At 42.1% G+C, this 21,999-nt stretch overlaps 1 protein-coding gene across 3 annotated transcripts in view; it reads left to right on the top strand.

Moving 5' to 3' along the window:
- Nucleotides 1-21,999, top strand: part of BFAR (bifunctional apoptosis regulator) — a 42,486-nt gene that overhangs the window by 14,450 nt on the left and 6,037 nt on the right. For all 3 annotated transcript variants that reach the window (XM_033915092.1, XM_033915091.1, XM_033915090.1), the window contains exons 3-6: nucleotides 1,528-1,735; nucleotides 3,772-3,941; nucleotides 5,748-5,892; nucleotides 12,944-13,117. In XM_033915092.1, coding sequence (XP_033770983.1) covers nucleotides 1,528-1,735; nucleotides 3,772-3,941; nucleotides 5,748-5,892; nucleotides 12,944-13,117 — 697 coding nt within the window. The remainder of the gene's footprint in view (nucleotides 1-1,527; nucleotides 1,736-3,771; nucleotides 3,942-5,747; nucleotides 5,893-12,943; nucleotides 13,118-21,999) is intronic.

Here is a 21,999-nt window from a genome sequence, read left to right on the forward strand (position 1 = left end):
GGGTTACTGTAGTGACACAACAGACTGCAGTATTTAGTTCCTGCAAAATTTAGGATTCAAAACCAATTTTCTCAAATCTCCAACTGCAGCCCTCCCAGTCTCTGCAGTTCATCAGAGCTATACTGGACACTGCAACTCAGAGCATTCCTTCCCCAGCAACGTGAGGATGCACTCATTCAACTTTGCCAAAAACATATCTACCCTCACTTCACTCTCAGCAAGACACAAGATGGTTCTCCTAGGTCATATGGCTTCTACTGTTCAAGTGACTCCTTTTGCCAGACTTCACCTCAGAGTTCCTCAGTAGGCCCTGGCTTCTCAATGGTCATAGGCTTTTGATTCGCTCTCTCAGCACATTACAGTGACTTCTTCTCTATGGCAATCTCTTCAATGGTGGATGCTCTCATTCAATCTTTCCAGAGGTTTGCTGTTCCAGATGTCTCCTCATCAGAAGGTCCTCACAACAGATTCCTCAACCTACTCTTGGAGGGCTCCTCTCAATGGTCTCCGTACTCAAGGGCATTGGTCCACCACATAAATCTCTTGGAACTCAGAGCGATCTTCAATGATCTCAAAGCTTTTCAGCATCTTCTTCACGATCAAGTATTGCTCATTCGTACCGACAATCAAGTAGCCATGTATTACGTGAACAAGCAGGGAAAGACAGGATCTCTCCTCTGCAAGGAAGCTCAGAAGATTTGGAATTGGTCAATTCTTCACAATGTTTTTCTGAGAGCTGTCTACATTGAAGGAGAGAAAAACTTGCTGGTGGACAAATTGAGTCGTCTCCTACAACCTCACAAATGGATACTCAGTTCACCATCTCTCCATCACATTTTTTCTCAGTGGGGGACTCCTCAGATAGATCTTTTTGCGTCTCTCCACAACAACAAACTGCCTCAGTTTTGCTCCAGAATTTACTCTTCTCACCGCACAGATTCCAGTATGTGTTCCCTTCATTCCTTCTCATTCTCAAGACACTCATCAAGCTCAAACACAAACATACCACCATGATTCTGAAAGATCCTCAGTGGCCCAGACAACCTTGGTTCTCCATTCTACTTCAGCTCAGCAGCAGGGAGCCGTTGCTTCTACCAGTTTTTCCGTCTCTGCTTACACCCATATGTGAGAATATCTGCCTGCTATCCCTGGATAACACCTGTTACGGTAAGTAACTGCTGTACTAAACTATACTACACCATTCTTCTTGTAACTCCTCTGGAAATGTTCTTCTTCTTGTAACTCTTCTGAAAAAGTCCAGAAGTCTCTTTGTAATCATCCTGGAAATGTCCAGAGGTCTCTTTTGTAATCCGCCCAGAACTGCAAGGTTGAGGCGGAATAGAAATCAGTAATGTAATGTAATCTTTGTGTCATTCTCTCCTAACCTGAGGTGTGAATTTTAATCCCCTAAACCTAGTAAAAATGTATTCAAGTCAGTCTAGTTTAAAAAATATCACCTTAAATTGTTTATATTTATTTATTTTTTTCTGTGTGTTATATTTTATTATTGGAATTTTGTGCTTTCAGGAATTCAGTTGAGACTTTGTTTCCTGATGCCATTCAGAAGAGGAAAGATGATATTCAGAGAGACTGTGATATAACTCAGAGTCTGCTGACCTTTCAGAAATTTGGCAACGGTCTGACCCAGGTTACTCCAAGCACAGAAGGAGTTAATCAGCAGCAGCAAGTCGGGGGATTTTTCTCCGGAGTTTTATCCGCTTTGACTGGTGTGGCAGTAAGTTTATTACAATATAATTACCTAACCAGCCTAAGCTGTATGAATTGGATTTAAAGATGGGAGAAATTGGCCAAGTTATCGCTCAATAGAATACATTTTAAGGGGAAATCAAATCAAATATGGGTTCTCCATTACATGCTAAGGAGGGGGAGAGTCTCAGAAAAGGTTGCATTTTTTAAAAAGACATTGTAATAAAAACTGATAGAAATAATAAGTTATTGAATAAAAATATAATATTAACGGGATGGAGTAAAGCAAATTCTAAAGCATTAATTTGTTAACCGGTCTTAATTAACTTGGTGCTTAAATGGAAACCTGTAGAAAAGTAAACAAAAAATAAAGACATCCTGAGCCTTTCCCCTTCCCAGGTTTGGATCTTAAAACATTCAAAGCCCTTAAGTTGTTGGTTTCCTCCTGTGTGCATTTTATCCCCTTTGGCCAGTCAAGAACTTTTGGTTCATGATCTGTTTGATTCCCTGATACTGTATTTGTATGCTTGAAGAACTAGTTGGTGCATATATTTGTTTGAGGCAATCTTTAGGTGAACATAATTATTTCAATCACTTTATAGGCATATTTCACAATTATTTTATAATTTACTTATTTTTAAAATTTCTATACCTAGGCAGTTTACAGTATATCCACATACTTAATGCTTAAAAACAATACAATAAAAAGACAAATTTCAACATTTAAGTTCACAGTTAATCTTCAATCAGGATAAATCAGACCCAATAAAAAAAGCATAAACAAACAGTTGTATTTTGAGGAGTTTTCTAAAAGATCCTCTATCAGCACATTTTCTTAACTGCCCTACCAGCGAATTCTACCCCAATACAACAAAGGGTCATTGTACAAGTTTTGACATATTTCGGATTAACATTGGCCTTTAACAAAACAAAATTTTCAGAGTGCAACAATCTGTTAGGCTGGTAAATAGTCATCTTACTCTTGAAATGCTCTGGAATTGTACCATACAAAAATTGATGACAAATCATTGCAGTCTTGTACTGTACTCTAAATGCCACTTGGCAGCCAGTGCAACTTCTGAAGCCAAGGTGTAATATGAGCATATTTTGATGTTCCTGTAAGCAGTCTGGTTGCAGTATTTTGCACAATTATATTTAGAATATTTCTTATCAGTTGTTTTGATCTTGATCTTTTTATACTTTTACACTGAATTGAATCGGTCTTTCTCAAAATTTGACTCTCAGGCTGGTCTCTTGAGTAAATACTCCCTACTAGTGTCAGTTCAGTACTAACAACCTGTAAATTACAGAAAGAGCCCAAGTAAGGTTCTTAATCCATATCTCCTGCACAAAAGAAAGATAAACACTTGCAGCTGGTGTTTCAGTTGGAGCCCTAAAATTTAATCAATCTTGTACCTAGATTTAGTATTTATTTTTCCTGTATACAAAACTTAGCAGTTTTCCAAATGTCACCTGCCATCTAGGTGCCAAGTCTCTTAGTCTTCCAGGTTCTCCTGCAACCTTGAATAATTTTGTCTCTGTAAATTTGATCATCTCAATCATATCTCCCTTTTCCAGGTCATTTTATTTTATTTTTTTTTAGTTTTAAACTGTTTATTGAAAAAATGCAAAAGACATACAAAATAGAAAACATTCCAAAATCACTGGTACAGAGCAATCAGTTGAAACAGCACTCTTCGTAACAATGCCAAGCAAGAGCAGGAGAACAGTAGGTCATTTTATTTTTAAATGTTAAAAAGTGCTGGGGAACTCCTCTATTGCCTCTCTCCTTTGAGAAAAATGCCCTTTTTGTCCCACTTTGCATTTTCCTATACTGTATTTTAGTTGGGTCCTAATCCACTGTGAGGCATTGTCTTTCTCATGACTTTTTAATTCCCTTGAGATCATCTCGGGGAGAGGGGGATCAGAAAATCCAGATGCACAATATTAAATGGCTCACCCTCATTCACATGTTTTTAACAAGCTTGGTAAGGCAGGATTTCCTGTTGTTGAATTAGGAGAAAACTGGGGACATATTTTCAGTTATTTCATTTTGGTTTTCAGGTAGTTCTACTTGTGTATCACTGGAGCAGTAGGGAGTCTGAACATGACCTTCTTGTGCACAAACCAGTTGCAAAATGGACTGCAGAAGAAGTGGTTCTATGGTTAGAACAGCTGGGTCCTTGGGCTTCCCACTATAAAGACAGGTTTTTGTCAGAAAGAGTTAATGGAAGGTAAGAAGTTAAATGTTTTAAAACATTAATGGACTTTCCATGTGGATGCCCTGATATATGCTATAAACCTTAATTATTGTTCTCTTAAAGTTATTCTTGGTCTTGCCAATGAGCTTGTGAAGGATCCTGTTTCAAAGAGCAGGTCAAATTGTGAGCGCTGCTGAATGCTTTCCAACTATAAAAATTTACTACTAAACATTTCCCAGCCATTTACACAACACAGGAGTATGTAATGAAAATAGAAATGTAACTGCCTTGAGCTATAATTAAAAAGGCATTAACTAATCAAAAACAATTAGGAATGGCACACATAATACATTATTTTCTTAGAAGATTCACTTTCACCAGCTAGACACACAGTTGAAGTACAGGAATAACCTAGTACAGTGCATCTCGAACCTTTTTTAGTTCTGGCACACTAAACAGAGCAAATGTTTTTTTGTGGCACATTTTAATTGAAATTATAAAATTGCAAAATCATAAAATTAAATTTGAAAGTTATTTATTTAAAGTTCTGTAAGCTATGTATGGGTAATTGTTAACAACAGTGAAACTAAAGTACTTGTAGATAGAAAAGAATTGCTGATCAATACGATGGATGTGCTTGTTTTAAGTGCAAACTAACTTAGAACACTGCTTGATAGTTGACAAGCAAACAGGCATTTCATTATCCACCATCTGCTGTCATTCTCCTTTTTTCAATTTAATTTCTTTCAGAGCTGAAATCCAAGTTTGCAAAAATAAAATCCAAACAGTAAGAAAGCCTTGATTGCTTTGTTGCTCAAGTTAGGATAACTGCTACATAAAAAAATAAAATGAAAATTACTTGCCATTAGTTCTCAAGGACCAATCACGTCAAAGAATGATGCTTGTCTAGGCAGATATATCCTTAAGCACATAGACGCTCATAATATTGACAGACTCTTGCACATATGATGTACATGCCATCTATGCTAGTATATACTTATGAAGGGAATTTTTAAAAATAAAGTAAGATTCTGGAATCTCTTGTCACACACCCATAATATCTTTGGGGCACACCACTGAGTTTGAGAGACACTAGCCTAGTAGGTAGAGCAGTGGGCTTTAAATCTGAGCTTCCCTACTTCTGATCCCACTGCTGCTTCATGTGAGCTTGAGCAAGTTGCTTCACCTTCTAGTTCTCAGGTATAAATCTTACATTGTAGGAGAGAAATGCCTACTGCCTACTCTACTTTAGCTCAGATTTGGAAGTATAAGTCAAATCAAAATTATACAAGATGAGTCCATTAGAAAGAAAGAATTGACTAGACACTATATAGAAGAACATTCAGTCATCAAGAGCATGTATCTGTCAGGTTTTTAGGATATTCAGAAGGGGATATGCATGTGGGAGATTTGCATACATTTGAGGTGGTAAATGCAAACATCTCATGCTTCCAGCTTGGAGATTCCCAACTTCTGACATAGAGATTCCAGAAGCATTTACACTAAAAAAATTTTTTAAAGTCTTGAAGTCCTGGTCATTCTGTTAAAATTATATTTTTTGTTTTGCTCTGTTTTTAAAATGCTAGTAATGGTTCTGTCACACCTTGTGCAATAGATTACTGGCTGGCATTTGTTCCTGATGGCACTAACTGAAGGTACTATGAATGTGCGGGTTTTAGGTGTAGTAAGGCCTCTGTTTTGTAGTATACACATAGTGAGGGGAGGTAGCGTTTGTAAATAGGGATTCTTGGTGCATTTTGGAACTCAGCAAATTTCCTATAGCTGCATGACATTCTGAACATATTGTAACTAATGTGATGAGTATTCTGTCTTTTGCAGACTTCTTTTAACTCTGGCAGAGGAAGAATTTTCTAAAGTTCCTTATAGTATAGAGAACAATAGCCACCGAAAGGCCATTATAATGGAACTGGAACGTGTAAAAATGCTGGGAGTTAAACCTCCTCAGAATCTGTGGGAATATAAGGTACTTTTCTTTATTCACAGTTAGCAAGTACTGTCAGCTTGAAACTTGTTCATTGTCTAATGTGTTTAAACATAAGTAAATCTGTAGCCAAGCATGTATTCCATGCACAGTTTGTTATCATCGGTTTTTCAACTTTAGCATTAATACTTCAGCATTTGATTATCCAGACCTTGGCAAACTTTCTTTGCGTTTAGGAGCCAGCTGACAAGAGCTTTTTTAATATCCCAATCTTCCCCACAAGAGTTGAATAAAGAAGGTGAGGACAACTTTGGATTCCATTTTGAGGTCTGCCTCTGCTGTGGTTTATTAAAACTGCTGGACTGATATAATAAACTGTTATCCTTGAGAGTGGAATTTTACTGTGGATTGTCCAAGTGGATCAATTTTTCACTCCATCAAAAATTACAAGTCTAGGGGACACTCAATGAAGTTACAAGGAAATATTTTTAAAACCAATAGGAGGAATTTTTTTTCACTCAGAGAATAGTTAAGCTCTGGATCGCATTGCCAGAGGTTGTGGTAAGAGTGAATAGTGTAGCTAGTTTTAAGAAAGGTTTAGACAATTTACTGGAGGAATAACATAGTCTGTTATTGAGAAAAACATTGGGGAAGCCACTGCTTGCCCTGGATCGGTAGCATGGAATGTTGCTACTCCTTGGGTTTTGGCCAAGTACTAGGGACCTGGATTGGCCACCTTCAGAACGGGCTATTGGGCTATTGTAAAATCACTATGCTAAAGGGTGATGTATTTGGCATACAAAATGGCCAAACCAGAAATAGTTCCTGATAAAAATACCAATATTTAGCATGGTTTTCTATATTTACTCTCCCTTTAGCACTGAATCTTTTAGGCGTGTTTTTCAAAAGAGAGAAAGTATCTTTTGTTGAAGATCTGACTGTCTATCCATCCATACACCTCAGTTTGCACATGCACAAACAGATGCATACCATGTTAACAAAAATAGGCCCTATAACCTGAAGGTGAGCTGGGGACAGCAGAGAACAAAGTATTGTGGGGACCTAGGATTGGAAGAAGAGGCATGGCACTGCAGTAGTCAGTGTGCCAGGAGGGACCTAGCTGGTATCAAAGGAGAACAGGCATAACCTCTGCTATGTTTTTCTTAACTTTTTTTTTTAGTTCAATATCTGCCTTTTTCAGCAAGGTCAGTTATGGTTTTATATAAAAGGTGTTTTAGTCTAGGTCAGTATTTTAGGTTGCAGTTGAGGAAAGTCTCTGTTTAGTGTTTAAATATTAAAGGTTGTACTAAGACTATGGCCTTCGATTTGAGTACCGTTTCTATTCTGGAATCTTAATGTGGTCTTACGGGGACTCAGCAGAGCCCCATATGAACCCTTCCAGGAAACATCCCTTTTGGAGCTGACGATTTAAGTAGTCTTTACTTCAGCCAGGAAAGTTTCAGAATTATAGGCCCTTTCATGTAGAGAACAGTTTTTCCGGAACACAGAAGCAGGAGTGACTTTGCATACAGTTCCCTCCATTTTACAAAATGTTGTTTTGGTGTTCCATATCAATCAAGAAGTTAGACTGCCAGCAAAAATAAATAAATTTCACCCCATAGAGTCCAAGAAAAAGGACAAGGTCTTAAAGGTTTTGAATGTCAGAAGAGTGCTATTACGTTACCGGGAGGTAGCCAATGAATTTTATGTCTCGGGTCATCTTTTCATGTTAACAAATCAGGTGAAGAGAGAGAGGCCCTCCTCCAAGACCATCATCATGGATTCAAAGAGCTATATCCTCTGCCTACATTGGTTGCGACAAGCACCCACATGTCTCCTTTAAAGATGCATTCGATAAGAGGAGTGGCCTCCTGTAGGGCGGAAGCTCAGGCAATTCTACCCGAGAGATTTGTAAATCAACAACCTGGTCCTTCTTCATAGTTTCTCCAAATTTTACAGGGTAAACGTAGCAGCATGGGAGGATGTCTGCAAAATCCTGAGTGGTGTAGAATAGTGTTCTTCAACTGCTGGTCCATGGACCGGTGCTGGTCCGTAGAAATTTTCTGTCGGTCCACAGGGCCGGTACGTCCATCGGGCAGAAGACAGCGTTCTTCAGCCACCAGTCCAGGTGCGATCAACGCACCATCTTCGGACCAGCTCCCTGAGTGCTGCAGTGCACAAAGCCGTGGGAAAAGGTCCTACACGCGTCCTGCGCCTGAACCGGAAGCTTTCTCTCTGACATCACAACATCAGAGGGAAGGCTTCCTGATGAGGCGCGGGATGCACGCAAGGAGCCACTGCCCACAGCTTTGTGCAATGCAGCACTCAGGGAGCCGGCCCGAAGACACTGCGTTAATCGCACCATGGACTGGCCCAAAGATAACACTGGGGGGGCAGGCCAGAAGGCAAGGCACAGCATGGAGGGAGAGAAACAACAGCGGTAGGGGGAATGCTTTTATTTTTTTTTATTTAGTAATTGATTTACATCTACTGTCTGTTCAGGAAGAAATGCATTTGTTTCTTTTCCTCTGGGGTTGTACTGCTTGCAGAGTCTTGCATCTTAGAGTTAGTTTGTAAATATTAGTACTTTTAGTTTTTGGTCCTGCATTTGCATTGGGTTATCTGTTTTCTTGTAGGAATGAATGTTGAAAAGCATACAGGGTGCTTTGTGTATTTTAATTTTGTGGTTAACCATTATGTGTTGTTAATACAATTATGTATGTGTGTATATATGAAAAATGGATGGAAAAAATGGTGTTACAATTAGTACTATTAGGGGGGTGGAGTCTGGGGCGGAGTTTGGGTGGAAATGGGTATGACTTAGCTCAGTGTTCTTCAACTGCCGGTCCCCAAAATAATTATTTTATTTCCGCCAGTCCATAGGTGTTAAAAAGTTGAAGAAATTGGCATAGATCATGTACAAGTGGATCTTTTTTTTTTTTTTTTTTTTTTACTGTATCAAGATTTACAAAGTCTAGGGGGACACTCAAAGTTTCAGAGTAATGCTTTTAAAACCAATAGGAGGAAATATTTTTTCACTGGGAGAATAAGTAAGCTCTGGATGCGTTGCCAGAGGATGTGGTAAGAGCAGTTAATGTAGCTGGTTTTAAAAGGTTTGGACAAGTTCCTGGCCTCTGTGAAGAAGGGATACTGGGCTAGATGGACTATTGGTCTGACCCAGTAAGGCTAGCCTTATGTTCTTATGATGCCGCTTTTGGGTCCTCAGTACTAAGAGCAGGCTCCTCTATCCCACCTGAGAGTTTGGGGACTGTTTAGGTATGGCCCTACGTTTCAGCATACCATTCCTATTGCACTGGAAAAAGAGATTAGGTTCTTGCCTTTGATAATATCTTTTCTAGTAGATAGAAATAGTAATCTGACACTCCCCCCCCACCGCCCCCCAATTATCTGATGCGCTTGCTTTTGACTCAAGCTAATGGTCAGCTTCACAGTTAAGATTTCCTGTCAGACTATGGGATTATGAAGAGTCTCTGTATATATACTTTAAAAGTGAGGAATGTTTGAGCTCTATAAATGTTCAGGTTGTTATGTTCTTGTTTAATATGTTTCTTCTCAGAAGCTTGTTAATGTTTTTCTTATATTGCTGTTCATTCAATGATTGTTTTATATTAATCTGAGCAGATCAGACACTTGGTTTCGGGGAGTTCCACGTACCCCTCTTATCTCTTCCTTTAGGGCTGTTGCCAGCTTTGGTATGAACTGAAGAGGGCAGCAGAGGCTGGAGAGAAGGAGGAGGAGCTCAAAAGCTGTGATTGACATCTTCTGCAGAATGCTCGCGAACATGCATGGACAACTGTATTGTTCAGCATACCATTCCCATCACCTGGAAAAAATATTATACTACTACTACTACTAATCATTTCTATAGCGCTACTAGACATACACAGTACTTCACATCAAAACATAAAAGAGACAGTTCCTGCTCAAAAAGAGCTTACAATCTAGTCAAGACAGACAAACTGGACAAGAAAGTGTATCAATGCACTGTGCTTAGGTGGGGGAATTAGATGGATTGATAAGACAGATATTGGTGCTTAGAAGGTGGATTGAAATTTGGGATTGAAAGTGTCTTCAAAGAAGTGGGCTTTGAGTCTGGATTTGAATATTACCAGAGACGGAGCCTGATGTATCAAGTCAGGCAGTTTGTTCCAAGCATATGGTGCAGCAAGGTAGAAGGGGCGGAGTCTTGAGTTGGCCATAGAGGAGAAGGGTACAGATAAGAGACACCTTTTCCATGAATGGAGTGCCCAAGTGGGGAGTGGGGGAGTGTGGGAGAGAGAGGAGAGATACTGCAGAGCGAATACACTTGTAGGTCAGTAAGAGAAGTTTGAACTGTATGTGGAAACAGATAGGGAGCCAATGAAGTGACTTAAGAGTGGTAATGTGGACATTGTGACATTGATGGAGTATGAGGCGTGCGGCAGAGTTCTGAACAGATTGAAGGGGAGAAAGATGGTTTAGCAGAAGGCCAATGAGAAGCAGGTTGCTGTAGACTAGACGAGAGGTGATGAGGGTCTTTGCAGTGTGTTCAGAATTGAAAGGTCTGATTTTAGCGATATTATAGAGGAAGAAACTAAAGGTTTTGGCAGTCTGTTGGATATGTGAAGAGAAGGTGCAAGATAGTCAAAGATTACCCCAAGGTTGCAAACCAACGAGACAGGGAGGATGAGGGTGTTGTTCCTAGAAATAGAGAATGGAGGAAGAGGAGAGACAGGTTTAGGTGGAAAGATAAAGAGCTCAGTCTTGGCCATGTTTAATTTTAGATGGCATGGTGTCAGACAAGCAGGTTGAAACCCAGACTGAATGTCTGTCGAGCTTTCAGGTATAGAGAGAGAGATCTGCGATTCTTCGGCATAAAGGTGATAAGGCCATGGGAGTAGATTAGACCACCAAGGGAAGAAGTATAGATGGAAAAAAAAGTGTTCCCAGGACAGAACCGCGAGGTAGAGAATGACACGGGGAAAAAATTTGTCCCCATCCCTGTGACCACCGTCCCCGCCCCATCCCCACGACCACTGTCCCCGCAGCATCCTTACAAGCCTCAGTCCTGCAATATTTAGCTTATTCCTTCCTTATAAATCAAAGTTCTGGCTGCTGAACTAGAGAAAGAGATGTTCAGCTTGCAGGGCTTTGTTTATAAATTTTTATAAACAACTAATATATTACTTTATTCTAAAGCAAATAAATAAATAAATAAATAGTTGGGGGGGGTTTTCTACCTTTGTTGCCTGGTTTCTGCTTCCCTCAACTTCTCATTCAATTCCTTCCATCCACTGTCTGTCTTCTCTCTGCGTCTTCCATTTGCTCTGTTACTGTGCCTCTCTCTTTCCCGCTCCCCCATAGTCTGGCATCTCTGACTTCTTCCCTTCCAGTGTCTTCTCCCCACTCTGTTATCCCCATTCCCTTCTGCGTCTTCTCCCCACTCTGTCATCCCCACGTCCCTTCAGCGTCTTCTCCCCGCTCTGTCAGCTCCATGTCCCTTCGGCGTCTTCTCCCCACTCTGTCATCCCCATGTCCCTTCGGCGTTTTCCCCCCACTCTGTCATCCCCATGTACCTTTGGCGTCTGTTCCTCTCCACCCCCCTTCAGCGTCTGCTCCTTTCCTCCACCACCCTTCCCTCTCGCCACCTCACCGCCCTTCGGCACCCCTCATGTGGCCCCCTCCCTCCTTCCTACCTACCTGAATCTATCTGTCTATCTCCCTCCCTCCTCTTTACCTTTGCGGTGTTTTGAGTAACTTCTTCAAAGCCGTCAGAGCTTCTCTTCTGACGCAACCAGAAGTTGTGTCAGAGGAGAAGCTGCCGCCCACATGCACGCTACTGCTTTCAGGCTCCGACAGCTTTGTGAAGAAGTTACTCAAAACGCTCCGCGAAGATAAGGGTAGGGAGGGAGGGAGATAGATAGATAGATAGATTCGGGCAGATAGGAAGGAGGGAGGGCACGCGCTTTCCCTCCCTTAACTACCTAAGGGTGGTGGATGACCTTGTCCCCATGCCCGCAGTGAGCACTTTTTTCCTCCCTCACCGTTTCGGTGGGCTAGCTATGGGTAACAGCCACCATGTCATTCTCTACCGTGAGGTACACTGACTGACATCAGGATGGCGGTGGAGGAGGATCCACCACAGCATACAATAAAGGTACGATGGGAAAGAAAGGAAGAAAACCATGTGATAACAGAGCCCTGAAATCCAAGCAAGGACTGCATAAAGATGAGTAGGTGGTGATTTTACAGTGTCAAAAGCTGCAAATAGATCAGGAAGGATAAAGATGGAGTTAAGAGGCTTGTGGATTTAGCAGGAGCAAGTAAAAACCTAATCTCTTTCTATTACTGTTCTGCTTTTAAATGTTAACTAGCTTGAGAAGAGTCAACTAAACAGAGCAATTGTTTTTCACGGCACATTTTAATTGAAATTATAAAATTGCAAAACCATAAAATTAAATTTGAGAGTTATTTATTTAAAGTTCTTCAAGCTGTATATGGGTAATTGTTAACAACAGTGAAGTACTTGTAGATAGAAAAGAATTGCTGATCAATACGATGGACGTGCTTGTTTTTGAGTGCAAATTAACTTAGAACACTGATTGATAGTTGACAAGCAAACAGGCATTTCATTATCTACCATCTGCTGTCATTCTCCTTTTTTTCCAATTTAATTTCTTTCAGAGCTGAAATCCAAGTTTGCAAAGATAAGATTCAAACAGTAAGAAAGCATCGATTGCTTTGTTGCTCAAGTTAGGATAACTGCTACATAAAAAATAAAATGAAAATTATTTTCTATTAGTTTTTAAGGACCAATCACGTCAAAGAATGATGCTTGTCTAGGCGGATATACACATAGACGCTCATAATATTGACAAACTCTTGCACATGTGACGTACATGTCATCTATTCTAGTGTATAGTTATGAGGGGAATTTTTAAAAATAAAGTAAGATTCTGGAATCTCTTGTGGCATACCCAGAATATCTTTGGGGCACACCACTATGTCTTAGCACACAGTTTGAGAGATACTGGTATAGAATAAGAAAAGCAAGGATGTTGTGTGTAAGAAATTTTCTGTGTTTGTGTTTCAGGCAGTAAACCCTGGAAAATCACTGTTCCTTCTCTATGCATTGAAGAGCTCCCCGAGACTCAGCATTTTTTATCTGTATTTGTTTGATTATACCGAAACTTTTCTACCTTTCATCCACACTATCTGCCCTGTACTAGAAGATGAGCAGGAAGAAGATTTAATTGCCAAATATTTGGTAAGTGCTGAATACGTTTTATCTTTTTTTTAAAAAAAAAAAGTTTTTAATGTGACAAAGGTTTTCTTTTAAAAGGTTATATATTTTCTTTATAATAGCATTTCATAGTTAAGATCAGGGAAAGGGGTACATATGTTTCTGGCTTCTCTTTTTGTAGTGTGCGATGGTATATTTTGAAGCAACCATCTTTGGTGACCAATTACAACTGCAGCAATCATGACTTCAGCCATAATAATAATAATAATTTATTTCTTATATACTGCTATACCGTAGAAGCCTAAGAAAATATATTTCCCTGACATCATGATTTAGCCCAGGGGTGTCAAAGTCCCTCCTCGAGGGCCGGAATCCAGTCGGGTTTTCTGGATTTCCCCAATGAATATGCGTTGAAAGCAGTGCATGCAAATAGATCTCATGCAGATTCATTGGGGAAATCCTGAAAACCCGACTGGATTCTGGCCCTCGAGGACCGACTTTGACACCTGTGATTTAGCCCTAGCAGTCAACATACCCTTCACTGAGTTTTTGACCACTAGTCAGGCATACATAGGTATTTCCAGTCAAATCTCTCTTTTCTGATTCTGAACCCAATCAGGCTCTGGAATTCTCAATATGAATAATTGGAGCTCTTTGAACAGGGCTTCATTGGTTTCCAAAGCGCATTTTCTTCCTCAAATTTTGGCTATAGGAAGACAGGGCAGAAAAGTTAGCTATCCTCTAATTTCTCCTTGGCTTTGTGATGGCTAAGGGGAGATGTGATAAAGATCTATAAAATCCTATATGGAATGGAAGAGAGAAACGCAAATTGATTTACTCTTTTTAAAAAAAAAAACCCAGAAAATCTAGAGGAAATGTTTTTTGTGGGTTTTTTTTCACTCAATGCATAGTTAAGCTCTAGAACTCATTGACAGAGAAGCAGTTAGCGTTGAGCTTAAAGAAGGTTTGGACAAATTCCTGGAAGTAAAATCTATAAACCCTTAAGATAGAGCTGAGGATACTGCTACTTTTTGGGATTCTGCCAGATATTTGTGACCAGGGTTGGTCACTGTTAGAAGCAGGACAGTGAACTAGATGGACCTTTTGTCTGACTCAGTATGACAATTGTCTTATGTCCTCAACCATTTCAAGGAAGTCATAGCAGTGGGATACACCACTTCTTAATAACTGAAGCCAGTTAATAAAAAGGCAGACTTCATGTATAAAGTCAAAAAGGCTTGGTGGTAGATGAATCTGTTTTCAAGAAGGCCAGAAATAGCAGGACCCACTCCTCAAGACCCCTGGATAGACATGTTCATGACCCAGACTGACTTGATGATTCAAAATGCCATGATCTCTTTCCACATAAATTTTTCATGGGCCACTACATCCTATTATCAAGAAACTGAGCAGAGCTAAGACACCCTTACTAACCAATAACAAAATTATACCATAAAGTGTCTTTTACGTTAGTGTCAGGTGGTCTCAATAACAAACTATAAACTTATCAAGTGGACCTCAAAATCCAGAAAGTCACAAGATTTCACGAAAGAGTTTAAAGCTAATATCACTGGTTCACTCCGGAAAACAAAGCCAGAGAGAAAAAAACTCCCTCTACCAGGGAGAAAAGGTCTCTGGCCCCCAAAAAACGGGCATAGTTTAAATATTCAAAAGGGCCACCCAGCACTAAAGATATTCAAATCATAAGAGGTAAGTCAAAGTTCCATGGTGTTTCAAAGAACCGTCGGCGGCTGACAGAAAAGCAAAATATTCAACTTAGCTTTAACGTTGCTGTACTGTATGGTGCAGTGCTTCTTCCAACAATTCAGCTGATGGTTGTAATCCACTTGTAGGCATAATTAAAACATACGTCTAAGTCTGATTCGGACTTATGATGCTGGACACCCAAAGTTGGCAATTTGTAAATGCCCATTCTCAAAAAATGTCTAAATTTTTTTTTTCTTCGAAAATCATCTCTCTATATGTCCAGGCTGTTGTTCATCCAGACGCAAGTATGTCTTTATACCACATTCTCAACCAAAAATTTGTCTAAGTCCCAAAAGCCCAGAACAAGACCATTTGGGCGTGTGAGGGGCCAGTTCTTTGATGGACTGGCCACCCAGACATGGCAACAGAGCAGTGTGGCACCTTACAGGGCACTTCTATGAACTTCACAGAAAGGATGCCAGATAAACATCTCACCAGAACTCCCTTATAGGTAATGGTGAGCCTCCCCCCCCCCCAAATCCACCTTTTTAAAACCCCCAATAGTCCTTATGGCTATAGATGGCACTTATATGGCAGTAGAGTAGGGTTTGGTAGGAGGGGGATTGGTGAGCACACGTGTTCTACCATAAATGTAGTGGTTAGAGCTGCTTATGGGCCTGGGTCCTCCTCTCTATGGTTCACTAGGTTTTGCTATAGCAGGTGCTGATATTCTGGAGACAGTTATGTATGTTTTTATTCTGATCTTTGTGGGGGTGTGAGGGGGTCAGTGAAGACTGGGAGAGTGTGAGGGGGTCTTTACTTTGTCTCTGCAGTGGTTATCTGCTCACTTTGGATACCCTTTTGGTACTTATACCTGTTTTTATATTGCCTGACTCACAACGTTTAAGTTCTGTCCAGGATGTCTAGTAAAACATTCGATTATCCCTGCAGCCCACATCCCGCCCATGTACAGCCCTAACCAGTCCTCCAAATAGTCCCCTTTTAGCTCTGGGTTCCTAAAACGTCCTTGGACACATCCAAAAAATCGGTTTGATTATATTATCGGCACTTAAACAACCTGACTTTTAGGTCGTCCAAGTGCTGAATTGGGCCGGTTTTTAGACGTGTTAAGTTTCGATTATGAGCCCCACAACCTCCACACTCCTCTTATAAATGAACACAGTTACTCAAAATACAATAGTGAATGAAAATTTCAAAACCATTTTTTGTTTTAACTGTTATTAGTAGGTCTTCCTCAAGAACAGGGCCAAAACATAAATACAGTCCAATGAATTATATTCATTGGTAGATTTTTATTTTTTTTTTTTGTGGTGGTGGTGTTGGCTATATATTGCAGATTTCCCAAAATATATACTGCGTTTATTAATTTGTGATACATGAATATAGTGGTACCTTGGTTTGCAAGCATAATTTGTTCTAGAAGCATGCTCGTAATCCAAAGTGCTCATATATCAAAGTGAGTTTCCCCACAGGAGGTAATGGAAACGCGGATGATTCGTTCCAAATCCCAAAAACAGGCCTATGATGCACATCCCCCCCTAAAGCCCTAAACTCAACCAGAAACTAGCCAACCCCAGCTTAGCTTTCACTAAATCCGCTACCGAGTTCAGCTGCAAGCACTCCCCTGCACTAAGAACTTCCAGCCCGGCAGTAATGCCTGTAAAGTTCCCCATTCCAACACAGCCATTTACCACGCCTCCATCCTTCAGAAGGATGCTGGGCTGTATAAAGAGAGGCGTAGCCAGTAGAAGGAATAAGGTGTTGATGAGACCACACACAAGGGTGATCAGAAGAAGTGTCACAGGGCAGTGAGGGATGCCAAAAAGGACTATGAGGAGAAAATAGCGCAAGAGGCCAAAAACTTCAAGCCCTTCTTCAAGTACGTGAAAGGGAGAAAACCCGCAAATGAGGCGGTGGGACCGCTGGACGACCAGGGAAGGAAAGGGTACATCAAGGAAGACAAACAAATCGCAGACAGACTAAATTCATTCTTTGCGTCTGTCTTTACAAAGGAAGACACTGCAACAATTCCAGAAGCAGTGAAAGTGTTCAAAGGAGTAACAGAGGACAGCCTTACCACAGTAGACGTGGACTTGGACCAGATATACCGCCAGATCGACAAACTCAAAAGCGACAAATCCCCTGGACCGGATGGAATTCATCCGAGAGTTTTGAAAGAGCTAAAAGTGGAAATCGGAGAACTATTCCAAAAACTTGCCAATCTGTCAATCAAAACAGGGCAGATACCAGACAACTGGAAGATAGCGAACGTCACTCTGATATTCAAAAGAGGATCAAGAGGAGTACCGGGCAACTATTGACCTGTGAGTCTCATGTCGGTCCCTGGGAAGATGGTTGAGGCGCTGATCAAGGATAGCATAACCCGGCACCTAGACACACACTACCTGATGAAAGCCAGCCAACATGGATTCAGGAAAGGGAAGTCATGCTTGACGAACCTACTTCAGTTTTTTGAGACAGTGAACAGACAAATTGATAATGGAGAACCGGTGGATATTATATACTTGGATTTTCAGAAAGCGTTCGACAAAGTTCCACATGTAAGACTCCTCAGGAAACTGCAGGGCCATGGAATAGAAGGAGATATACTAAGATGGATAGGCAAATGGCTGGAGAACAGAAGGCAGAGAGTGGGCATAAATGGGAAGTTCTCGGACTGGGAAAATGTGACTAGCGGTGTGCCCCAGGGCTCGGTACTTGGGCCCATCTTATTTAATATCTTCATCAATGACCTAGAGGATGGAACATCCAGTGAGATCATCAAGTTTGCAGATGATACAAAGCTATGCCGGGCCATCAAATCGCAGAAGGACAGTGAAGAATTCCAGAGTGACTTGAGCCGATTGGAGAATTGGGCAGATAAATGGCAGATGAAGTTTAATGTAGAAAAATGCAAAGTGATGCACTTAGGCAGAAAAAATAAGGAACACAAGTATAGTATGTCAGGTGCAACTCTGGGAAAATCTGAACAGGAAAAGGACCTGGGAGTATTAATCGATAGGACACTGAAGCCGTCGGTGTAATGTGCGGCGGCAGCGAAGAACGCGAATAGAATGCTAGGCATGATAAAGAAGGGAATCACGAGTAGATCGGAGAAAGTCATAATGCCGCTTTATAGAGCGATGGTCAGACCACACTTGGAATACTGCGTCCAGCATTGGTCTCCATACCTAAAGAAGGATATCATACTGCTGGAGAGGGTGCAGAGACGAGCAACAAAGCTGGTGAAAGGTATGGAGAACCTGGATTACGAGGAAAGACTTAAGAGACTGGGGTTGTTCTCCCTTGAGAAAAGGAGACTACGAGGGGATATGATCGAGACATTCAAAATACTGAAAGGAATCGACAAAATAGAGCAGGAAAAAACATTATTTACAATGTCCAATGTGGCACGGACAAGAGGACATGGGCTGGAAGCTAAGGGGGGACAAGTTCAAGACAAATATCAGGAAGTTCTGCTTCACACAACGAGTGGTGGACACCTGGAATGCTCTCCCAGAAGAGGTAATTGCGGAATCCACCATTCTAGGATTTAAGGGTAAGTTAGATGTACACCTCCTTATGAGTGGCATGAAGTGACATGGGTAGGGGTAGGCTAGATGCACTTCCCTTTACGAGAAGCTTGGAGCGATATGGGGAGCAAAACTATGCCAGGGTACACCTGGCGGGGCCTCCGCGTGTGTGGATCGCCAGACTTGATGGACCTAGGGTCTGTTCCGGAGATGGCGCTTCTTATGTTCTTATGTTCACTTGGAGTATCGTGTTCAGTTTTGGAGATCGTATCTGGCGAAGGACGTAAGAAGACTTGAAGCGGTCCAGAGGAGGGCAACAAAAATGATAGGAGGTTTGCACCAGAAGACGTATGTGGAGAGACTGGAAACCCTGCATATGTATACCCTAGAGCAGTGTTTTTCAACCGCTGTTCTGCGGCACACTAGTGTGCTGCGAGATGTTGCCTGGTGTGCCGTACGGTCAGGGCCGCCATCAGGGCAGTACCACCAGTCTAGGGAGAGGGGCGGTCCGCCCCACGTGGACAGGAGAGAGCTGGACGGGGGACCTGCGGAGTTCAATACATCTCGAGCCGCGAGGCTCGTCTTCTGTTCCTGCCTGCCCTGCAGCTAACATATAGCCGATCGCAAGCGTTCCCCGATGTCAGCGCTGACGTCGGAGGGAGGGCTTAAGCAAAGCCTGCCCTCCAACGTCAGCGCTGACGTTGGAGAATACTTCCGTTCGGCTATTTGTGCGCGGCAGGGCAGGCAGGAAGCAGAAGACAAGCCTCGCGGCTTGAGCTTCGTTTTGCTGAGAAAGTTGCAAAGATGGGCTGGGAGGCAAACACGGAACACAAAAGGGGGGAGGGAGTGCGTTTTGGACACAAGGCATGAACTTGGGAGAGAGGAAGGGAGGGAAAGAGATGCTGAGGTGGGGGAGGGAATGGGTTTTTGGACACTGAAGGCATGGACTTGGGAGAGAGGAAGGGAGGGAAAGAGATGCTGAGGTGGGGGAGGAAATGCGTTTTTGGACCACAGAAGAAATGGACTTGGGAGAGAGGACGGGAGGGAAAGAGATGCTGAGGTGGGGGAGGGAATGTGTTTTTGGACACAGAAGAAATGGACTTGGGAGAGAGGAAGGGAAGGAAAGAGAAGCTGAGGTGGGGGAGGGAATGAGTGTTTGGACACAGAAGGCATGGACTTTGGAGAGAGGAAGGGAGGGAAAGTGATGGTTGTGTACACGGGGAATAGAAGAAAGGAGAATTTTTGGTCATAGGGAGGGAGTGAGGTACAGATAGTGGCATACCAGGGTGGGGGGGGCGGTCTGCCCCACCCCGGGTTTACGTCCCAAGGGGGTGCACAGCTGGCCACCCTCCAGTGTTGTCCCTAGGCCGGCAAACTGCGGCTCTTTAGCCACTTGAGTGCCACCGCCGCCAACGGTGTTGTTGGCGGTGGCAGCATTATAAAATACTTTTTGTGTTTATTTGATTCCTATTCAAGAGAATTACTTTATATATAGTCAATATAGGCACAGAGTTAAATTTTTTAACATTTTCTAATGGTGGTGTGCCTCGTGATTTTTTTCATGAAACAAGTGTGCCTTTGCCCAAAAAAGGTTGAAAAACACTGCCCTAGAGGAAAAGGAGGGACAGGGGAGATATGATTCAGACATTCAAATACTTGAAAGGTATTAACGTAGAACAAAATCTTTTCCAGAGAAAGGAAAATGGTAAAACCAGAGGACATAATTTGAGGTTGAGGGGTGGTAGATTCAAGAGCAATGTTAGGAAGTTCTACTTTACAGAGAGGGTGGTGGATGCCTGGAATGAGCTCCTGAGACAGATGGTGAAGAGGAAAACAGTAATGGAGTTCAAAGAAGCGTGGGATGAACACAGAGGATCTAGAATCGGAAAATAATAGTAAATATTGAAGAACTAAAGCCAGTACTGGGCAGACTTGCATGGTACGTGTCTATATATGGCCTTTTGGTTGAGGATGGGCTGGGGAGGGCTTCAATGGCTGGGAGGGTGTAGATGGGCTGGAGTGAGCTTTGAAGGAGACTTCAGCAGTTGGAACCCAAGCACAATATCGGGTAGAGCTTTGGATTCTTGCCCAGAAATAGCTAAGAAGAAAAAAATGTAAATTTAATCAGGTTGGGCAGACTGGATGGGTCTTTATCTGCATCATCTACTATGTTTCCTGTGGGCCACCATGGCAGTTGAAGGGCACGGGACCCTCCATTCCCCCAAGCAACTGATGGCGCTGCCATCGCTGCACTTCAAGTTCTGCACCAAAGGAAGCCAAAACCATCCGGGCTACAGTAGCACGGCTTTTGCACGTCACAAGTAAAGCTCCACCCACCCAATGCCACCCGTGAGAACCACAACTATGTACGCATGCGCGTTAACATATAGAAGGCCTGGTGTCCACTGGAGGTAAGGGTTTGGGGGTGGGCTGCAGGGGGAGAGAAGCCGGTTCCTGTGGTGGACGTGCTCGTTCATCGAGTCAACACTCGGTTTGCGAGTTAAAGTTTGCTCGAGTGTTTTGCTCAACTTGCAAAACACTCACAAACTGTGTTACTCGCAAACTGAGGCTCGACTGTATTTGTTTTGTAAAAATGACAATTTTTGCCCTATAAATCTGCATCTAATATAGAAGCAGCAATTATAAACTCTTATCAATAATTTGCTAAGATGCTGTATTGTATTCTCAAGCAAATTATTAGTTAAACCTTTCATAGACATGGAGAGGGAGTGCATATAGCCCTGGCACTTCCAAAATATTCCTGCGGGCTGCTCTTCTCCTTTTACCTGTAGAGAAATGGGAGCTTATTTTTCTGCTGCTGCAGTTCTACCTATCCTGGGTCAGCTCTGGCCACTAGCACCTCTTGGTTGTTAAAACTAGAGAGCAACTACTTCCTGTTTCTCATGGGAAAAAAAAACCAGGTGGTGATTGCTCTCCAATTTTAACAACCAAACAGTGCTGGTGGCCAGAGACAGCCAAAGACAAGCAAAGTGGTTACAGCGGAAAGACAAGTTCCTGTTGCTCTACAGGCAATTTTAAAGTTGATGGGTGGGTAAGGAGTAGAGGTTTGGGGCTGAGAATGAGACTAAGGGGTTGGGGGAAAACCAGGATTGCAGGTTGGAAGAAGGAGCTGGAGCTTGAGTGAATCTAATGCAGGGCCTGGGACTGACATGGAGGTAAGAGAGAAGAACTAGGGCTTGAAAAAGGGTCTGATGGTAGGGGCCAAGGCTGGGAGAAGGGGGCTGGGAATGGTAAAATGGGGCTTAGGCTGTCAGATGGTGAGGGTGGCAGGAGAGACCTGATGCTAGTGCTGGGAAAAGGTTCTGATGCTGGGGTATAGAGAGGGGTGGAGAATTTGGAATAGAGAATTTGGAAAAGGGATCTAATTCTGGGCCTGGGAGAAGGGAGTAAGGTTTGGGGAAGATCTGGCTCTTCCCCCCTCCCCCCCCCCACACCCAATCCATAAAGAAAAAGGTGCCCACTGCTCTGAAACTTTATATATTCATATGCAGTACCCTCACTATAAAGTGTTAAGGTGATTAAACTGAAGCTGTGCTGGTGCTCATTACTGTCATCTCTCACTTTTTAATCTCATATTAACCATTAGGGATGGTGAAAGATCATTGGGCAGTTGAGATCTTTGTG

This window comes from Geotrypetes seraphini, chromosome 11, assembly GCF_902459505.1.
Source record: "Geotrypetes seraphini chromosome 11, aGeoSer1.1, whole genome shotgun sequence".
In the NCBI taxonomy this organism is placed as follows: domain Eukaryota; kingdom Metazoa; phylum Chordata; class Amphibia; order Gymnophiona; family Dermophiidae; genus Geotrypetes; species Geotrypetes seraphini.